General features: G+C 61.0%; 1 protein-coding gene across 1 annotated transcript in view; it reads right to left on the bottom strand.

Annotated features, from left to right (window-relative positions):
- Positions 1 to 202: 202 nt before the first annotated feature.
- Positions 203 to 7,855, bottom strand: part of PGC (progastricsin) — a 9,373-nt gene continuing 1,720 nt past the window's right edge. Inside the window, exons 2-9 of the mRNA XM_004710760.3 lie at positions 6,178 to 6,325; positions 5,767 to 5,884; positions 4,735 to 4,853; positions 4,177 to 4,376; positions 2,782 to 2,904; positions 1,972 to 2,119; positions 974 to 1,072; positions 203 to 355 (exon numbers count right to left, since the gene is read on the bottom strand). Of these exons, the coding sequence (XP_004710817.1) occupies positions 203 to 355; positions 974 to 1,072; positions 1,972 to 2,119; positions 2,782 to 2,904; positions 4,177 to 4,376; positions 4,735 to 4,853; positions 5,767 to 5,884; positions 6,178 to 6,325 (1,108 nt within the window). The remainder of the gene's footprint in view (positions 356 to 973; positions 1,073 to 1,971; positions 2,120 to 2,781; positions 2,905 to 4,176; positions 4,377 to 4,734; positions 4,854 to 5,766; positions 5,885 to 6,177; positions 6,326 to 7,855) is intronic.

Genomic DNA, 7,855 nt, shown 5'->3' with positions numbered 1-7,855 from the left:
CTCTGAGCCCATCAGAGACCCTTGCTGTCCCCTTTCCCTGAGACCAGACCGCAATCCATCCTCCCAAAACTGAAGGCTGGCCAGCATGAAGAAGAACTATTTATTGATAGAGAAAGTCTAGAGTCTAGGCAAGGAGGGTAGGTTCCAGAGAGGAAGCAGAGGGTGGGAGGCCAGGAGGAAGGAGGGAGTTCCGGCCGAGGGTCTAGGCGGCAGTGGCGAAGCCCACCCTGTTGTTGCCCATGTCGTAGACGGAGTAGTAGGACCTGAGGAAGACATCCCCAAGGATCCACAAGGGCTGGCCGTTCTGCGAGGGCAGGTAGGTGGGCTCGACCCCCACGGTGCAGTAGCCGTTGTTCTGTTCAACAGAGAAGGGCAGCGCTCGGTCACGCGTCCCGCTAGCTGGCCCCTGCTCAGTGCTGAGCCGCAGTTCACAGCGGCAGAGGTCAGCGAGTCGGGGCCTCTATCCGGAGGGGTCACGGGTGGTGGCAGCACCCCACGAGGGACTGGTGGGCGAGGCTTCTGCAGTGGGTGGGTGTGGGCTGCACTGGCCTTCTCCAGGGTCCCCTGGCCCAATGATGGGAGCCTGCTTGCCCAAGCCTCCCTCGGAGCCAAAGGAACATGGATTCGGGCCGCAGCTTTACCCAGATGGGCCACACAGCCTCTAGTCCGTTACTGAAACCTCTGGACATCGACTCGATTTCCTTTGTGAATGGACCTCCACATTGCCCCCCAGCATGTGGTGAAATGCAAACCCGAAAGCCTGGACACAGCGGTTCCCGGTTCCCCGCATAGCGGCTCTCTCCTCCAGCCAGGCCTCTCCCCACTCGTCTATGCGTATAACTAACACGACCCACACTCATCGTGGGCAGCCTCAGTCCAGGGGAGGAGCCTGGGGGAGGGGGTCGCCCGGACATCGCACCAGATGGGGAGGCTGGGCATTTCCAGCTTCCCACCCCCAGGGATGGGGACTCACGTTGAGGATGTAAGCGGAGGGGGGCAGCGGGAACTGCACGCCGTTGATGATGAAGGTGAGGGTGGGCAGGTTCTGGATGTTGTTACAGTTCACAAGAAACTGTGGAGGAGAACGGGAGCCAGCTGAGCACGCGGCACCCAGGGCCACTTTGGGGATGGGAGGGGCAACCCCGAGGGTCAGGCTGCGTAAATAGAACACCCCTGAGTATCTGGGGAGACCCACGCAGAGTCCTTAGCCACCACCACCACTGTGAAAACACTGTTGTAGCCTGAATGTGCCCCACAGGCGATCAACTCTGTCCTTTCTCTGCCAGGGCCTTTGAAGCACACAGTTGCAGGAAGGACCGCCCTCCAAAGCCCCTCCCTTAGGAGTGTGTTGACAGCACAAACTCTCTGCTGGGCACAGGCCAGAGAGCAGGGGCCTCTAGAGAGGCGGCTGGAGGGGTGGAGGGCTGTGAGGAAGGAAAGGGTCCCCCGTGATGCTCACTTGTTGCCCCACATTTCTTGGGGAGGGGGCTGTTCTTAGCCCCAAACCCAGCAAGCGTCAAGTCTACTTCCTCCGAATGACTGCAGCTCAGAAGGAATTCTTGCTCCCCTGGACTCGTGAGCATAAACCTCTGCCCCCCCCCTGTCATCCTCCAGCACACACACACCTGCTGCCCCCACGCCAGTCTTCCCAGCCACCACCACGCCCGCACCCGTACACACACACACACATACACACACACTCGCCCCTCCAGGGCCTGGGAGTGGCTAGAGGCACGGAAGGCTGTAATTAATCCACTGCTGTGCTGGGTCAGACACAAAAAGGGAGCTGTAGTGAGATGGAGAGACCCTGAGGCTGTGACAACGTTGTGACAACGGGCCCACACCTCACAATCGAGAGGCTAGCGCAGGACAGGGCAGGGTTTCATTCTGTGAACACAGTCGCTATGAGTCGGACCTGACCCAACGGCTTCACAGCAGCGGATGGGGGGGGGGGGGCTGTGTCAGACCCACCTGTCCATACTGGTCCTCCTGGGCCCCAGTGGCCTGCAGAAGGGCGCTCATGTACTGCTGGGGGACAGTGAGCAGAGAGGTGCCTGTGTCCACGATGGCCTGACAGCCCTGGGAGCACCAGCCGGAGGCCTGGCCGCCGATGAGGAACCTGGCAGGGATAGGGGCGCAGGCTCAGCACCCCACCAGCTCAGGGCAGCTGATGCACCTTCTGCAGGGCCGACCCCGCCATCCACTGCCTCACAAAGTCTACCCCAAAAGCAACATGGTCATCGAACCCATTCCTACTCACAGCGACCTTGGAGGACAGGGTAGAACTGCCCCTGTGGGCTCCCGAGACCGAAACGCTTTACAGGGGGCAGAACGCCCCGTCTTTCTCCCTTGGAGTGGCTGGTGGTTTTGAACTGTGGACCGCGCAGATCCCAGCCCGACTTGTCACCCCCAGGGCTCCTGAGAGTCAACCCACGGCCACCTACATGCCGTGCAAGGAAGGTTCCTGATACAGTAAAAGCAGAACCATCGGCTGTATAGGGGGGAGGAACAAACAAGGCCCCCCCCCTCCCGCTTCCCATCTGGAAGCCCCTGGAGGTGGACCGCTGGTCTCAGTGGTCAGGATGCCAAGTCCTGTCCCTTCCTCTGTTGTCCCCACCCCACCCCTCCTCTCCCTGACCCCTCAGCACAGGGCCGCTGTGGCAGCATTGTGGGCAGTGTGGGGACTGGGGTGGGGGAGGGGGTCCTCTTCTTCCCACCCACCCAACACTGCCCGTGTGTTTGACATGGGGCGCCCACGGCCACAGGATGCCCCACACTCACTCCTCAATGCCAATCTGCCAGTAGAGCTCCTGGGTGACCGGGGCCCAGTAGATCTGGCCAGTGTACAGGCTGTTGTCCACACCCCCGAAGACGAGGGCGCCCCCGTTCTGAGAGCTTGGCTGACTGCGGGAGACAGGGAGCGGTGGCTCAGCAGGGGGCCCTGGACAAGGACCCCACCCTCCCCGGCTGGACAGAATGCACAGAGCCCCCGAGTCCCCCGGAGCTTCACGGGGAAAGGTTGGAGGAAGACAGGACTGGAGATCGACTTCCCAAAACTCAGCCGCTGAAAACCGCATGGAGCCTGGTCAGCTGGAGTCTACACCCAGGGTTGGAGGCCACATACAGCCACCGGCCCTGGCTCTAGACGGGGACTCTCCGAGGGCAGGGCTCCCGGCACCAAACGGAGTCCAGCTGCCCCTCCAGCTGCCACACGTCACCAGGGGCCCCTCTGAGCCTGCTCTTTCCCCCAGGCCTCATGAGAGGTGAGAGAGGGCCGGCCCATGGTTGGTTGGTTGGGTCTTGTGTTGTTTTCAGAGCTGTCCGCTGACAGGGCACCCAGACTGTGGAACAGGGCACAAAAGCCAAGTATGCCGGCGCCATTCACCCAGAGTGACCCAGTGGGCAGTCACATCCCAGGGACCGAGCCCCGGAGAGTGGCGTCTAAAGGACCTCTAGCAGCAGGGGCACTTAGGTGCTTGGCTGCTCAGCGAAAGGTTGGTGGTTTGAACCCACCCAGGGGCTCCGCGGGGGAATGACCTGGCCATCGCTCCGTCAAGATTCAGAGGGACAAAAACAAACCGCAGCCATCAACTCGACTGGGACGCATAGTGGCCCCCGTGTGGTACGTCTTTACCGGAGCCTCATCTGTCTCTGCTGGGTTTGAACTGCTGACCTTGTGGCGAGCAGCCCCACAATGACTGACTCCATAGCACCACAAGGGACCCCCACCCTAGAAAACTTTGTGGGATGGTTCTGCTCCGCCACGTGGGGTCCCTGGGATTGGAGAATCCACCCCACGCTCCCTAGCAACAGAAGGCGCTAACTGCATCTTGCAGGCAGTTGGAAGGACAGTCGGGCCAGGCTCATCCCTAAAGGACCTCGGCTGGCGTCTGACGGTTGAGCATCTGTTAGGCTTTGGACGTGGGTGAGGTGTAGGGTTAGGGGGCAGCAAGGCCTGGCTAGAACCATAGACCAAAATCAGTGAAGCAATTGATTACCATACACAAGACAGGCCCAGAAGAAGGAGAGGAGCTGACGGGCCCTGGGCAGGAGGTCAGACAGCTGGTAGGGGGAAGGTTGGAGGCCGCCCCCAGGTAGAGCCCTGGGAGGTCTTACACACCAGAGCATGGGGCCTCCGAGGTCCAGGGCGGCAGGAGGTGTGGGCTGGGAGCTCACCTGCTGAGGTAGAAGCTGAAGACGGGGCTGGTGAGGGCGTTCTCCTGCAGCATGCCCTGCAGGGCTGTGGTGGCCCCCCCCATGGACAGGGAAGGGTAGGCCATGCCCATGATGCCATCAAACTGTGCGTAGACAAAGTTGGTGCCCGGCTCATTCTCACTCAGACCGAACTCCTGGTTGGGGACCTGGATGCTCTGGACCTGGAGAGGGCAGAGAGGAGCAGGGGCGTGACAAAGTGGACCCTACCCACCTCCCTGGCTGCCCCAGGGAGCCCCTCTCCCTGGTGCCTCTCTCGGTCTCACAAGTCTTGCAAGAGCCACCTCTTGTCCAAGCCATTGCATTCACCCCCGCCCAGCCCCTTCTTCTTAGGGTCCCTGCAGGGGATCAGAACCCCTGGAGGATCAGGACAGGGTCCGCCTTGGCTATGTGCTGGCCTCGGGGTACGTGGAGGCGTTCCTCCATCCACGAGTCTCTTCACGAGTCCGATGAGAATCCAAGCCTGGCCCTGGCCACATGGCCCACGCCCCTCGGTAGGAGCTGGAGGCAGAGCTCACTCACAGTCAGAGTGTCGTAGCCGAACAGGCCGGTGAGGCTGCCGCTGCCGTACTGCAGGGAGAAGGTCTGCCCGTTGGTGGAGTAGGTGGAGGACTGGCTGGGGTTGAATCGCTTGTGGCCAGCTGCAGCGGTGAGAAGGCCAGGCGGGTGAGTGGGGAACATCTCCCCTGTCTCTGCCCATCCTGGGGGCCTCAGCACCCCACCCCTCACAGAGGAGGGCTGGGCTAGCCTTGCCCTCAAAGCCCTGTCACGGTGCTGACGGACCTGGGTCTGTCCCATGCCTGTGACCTCCCTGTGGGCAGGTTGCTGACACGCCAGCTTCTTAATCCTGAGCTGCAGCATCAGGCCTGACTCAGGACCCAAACCAAACTGTATTCGCTGTCATCGAGTCCATGCCAGCTCAAAGAGATGCTGCAAGGCAGGGTAGAACTGCCCCTGTAGGTTTCCGAAACGGGAATTCTTTACAGGGGTAGACAGCCTCCTCTTTCTCCCATGGAGCCACTGGTGGTTTTGAACTGCGGACCTTGCAGTTAGCAGCCCCATGCGGAACCACTACTCCACCAGGGTCCCCAGGGCCAAGCAATTACTCATCAGATGAAGGACGGCTGAACTGCTGGCCCTCCCAGCATGCCCCCAGCCCTCTCCCTATCCTAAAGCTGGTCAGACTGGGAACCTGAGATGTCCTGAGGGGAGACAGGGAGGGACGCCTGGGACAGAGGCACCAAGACCCAACCCCCAAGGATTTAGAAAGGACTGACAGCTGTAAGGACAGGACCATCCCCTGCCTCTCAAGCCTGAACCAGAATGGGCTCACACCCTGTCTGGTCCTCTCCCACCCCCAGGAGAACTCTGGGTGGGCACCCTAACTAGTGGAGTCGGGGCTCAGCCGTCCTATGTGACCGTGGACAAGTCCCCCGCTGCCACTCTTCCGAGCCACCCCTCCTGGAGTGGATCCCTTCCCCAGAGAGCGTGTCTCCAGCCCCACCTGCCAACCTCTGCCCACCTCCATCAGTCCTCCCCCACACACACACTCACTGCAGGCCTGGCTCTGGCAGTAGACAGAGGGCACCCACAGGTTGGAGGAGCCGGTGTCAAAGAGGACCAGGAAGTTCTGGGGTGGGGTCCCGATGCTGATCTCGCCAAAGTAGGCAGCCTAGGCAGCCGGTGGGGAGGAGGGCAACATAAGCAGGCTGTTAATTCTGGAAGGATCCAGGCCACACGAGACCCCAAGACGTCCGTGGACACAGCAGAGACATGACAGCCCACGCCAGAGCAGAGGCCGAGTTTTCCCTGCTGCTGCAGAGGTCTCTGCGGAGAGGTCATAAGAACACCCGGCCCCCAAGCACCCAGACCCCTGCCACCAGGTTCTGCCCAAGAGCCATCTGCGGAGGCAGCAGGCCACAGGGGAGCGGGGCACTGAGGCAGGAGGGAGCGGCGGGGACTCACATCCATATAAGCCATGGGCTCGTAGGCCACGCTGAAGTGACCGAGGTACTTGCTGCCAGGGTCATACTTGTGGGTCTTCAGGTACTCATCCAGTAAGCCCTTGTCCTTCATGGTCTCTCGGATGGACTTCATTTTCTTCAAGGGGATCCTGCAGAGGGGCTGCGTGTCAGGCAGGGCCCACCTGCCCACCTGCCTTCCTGAACGCCCCGGAAGCTCCCCTCCTCTCTGTCTGTCTCCGCCCCGCGCTCTCTCACCCTGAGGCTCGGCCTCTGCTGCCTGCTCAAGTGTCTGTACTTGGGTGTGTCTCCCTCCGTCTCTCCTGCCTGGGTCTGTGCCCACTGTCTCTGCCTCTTCTCCCCCCACCCCCCCACTGCTGCTCCCCCTCCTCTTTCAAACCCTTTCTACGGCCTTGCTCTACAATTCAGAAAACCACGCTGTACACCCGTGCATGCCTCTCCCCCACCACCTCCAGGGGTCTCCTAGCTCTCCCATCCCCAATCACCTCTAAATGCCCCCTCACTGGTTTCAGACATGGTAGCGGGGACACACACACACACACACCCCAAGAGAACCTCCTGTTCTGGCAAGTCCGGAGCACCTGGCTGGATGTGGCTGAGCAGAGCTGAGCCAGCACTAACCTGGGGCTCGGGCCCCTGCTGTGGAGTGTATGATCTGGGTGGACCGGTGCTCTTCTCTGGAAGCTAGGGTCGTGGGAAAGCTGACCCAGGGGTTCGACAACCCAGCTCAGCTCTGGAATCCGGGCTTCTGCTCGTATCAGGGTCTGTACAGCTACACACACACACACACACACACACTTCTGCTCGTATCAGGGTCTGTACAGCTACACACACACACACACACCCTCGGGCCCTTCCCTGGGCAGCCTGCCTGCTGCCATCATTGCCTGGGACTTCTGCCGCCCACCCACACCTTCTGCAGCCTTTTTTTTTTCCGGGTAGGGGATGGGGTGGTCCCTGCTCCTTGCACTCCTCTGTTGGACTCCCCCTTGCCTTGGGACCTGGAGACCTCCAGGAAGTCTCCCCTAAACCCACCGTGAAGACAGTAGCAAGCAGCTGCATGCTAACCGCCTCTGCAGAGTCCACTCAGGGCCTTAGCCTCCGGAATGCCTCGGTCCTGGTGGCCTGCCAGGCAGCCTTCCTGAAGGCCCTCCCGTGAGCCCCACCCCTTACCCCATCAGACTTGGGGGCCTTGCTCCCCACCCACCCACCCCTCGGACTCATTAGCACACCAGACATTTCCTGCTCAGCTGAGTGGGGAGTCTGACAGAGTAGCCAAGTAACATTTGACCCCTGGCTACGTGTTGGGTTGCTAACTTCAAGGTCAGCAGTTTGAACTCACCAGCAGAAAGACGAGCCTTTCTGTCCCCGTAAAGACTTAAAGACTGAGAACCCCACAGGGGCAGCTCTGCCCTGCCGTCTGCGGTCCCTGCGAGCCAGCCGGCATCAACTCTGAGACAGTGAGCGGTGAGGGAGGTTTGCTAGGAGTCTCTGGGAGGGGCAAATGGCTGAGGGGCTCGCCATGGTGAGCTGAGAGACCGGCGGTTTGAGCCCACCCACAGGCACCTAGGAAGATAGGCCTGGCGATCTACTGCCAAAGAGCCCACTGTTGGAAACCCCACGGAGCTGGTCTACTGCACACCCACGGACCTCTGGTCTCC

Source organism: Echinops telfairi, unplaced genomic scaffold (genome assembly GCF_000313985.2).
Source record: "Echinops telfairi isolate 266 unplaced genomic scaffold, ASM31398v2 ScPeMD7_3533;HRSCAF=4204_1, whole genome shotgun sequence".
NCBI lineage: Eukaryota > Metazoa > Chordata > Mammalia > Afrosoricida > Tenrecidae > Echinops > Echinops telfairi.
The sequence above is the reverse complement of the archived record's forward strand: the minus strand, read 5'-3'. Positions and strand labels throughout refer to the sequence as shown.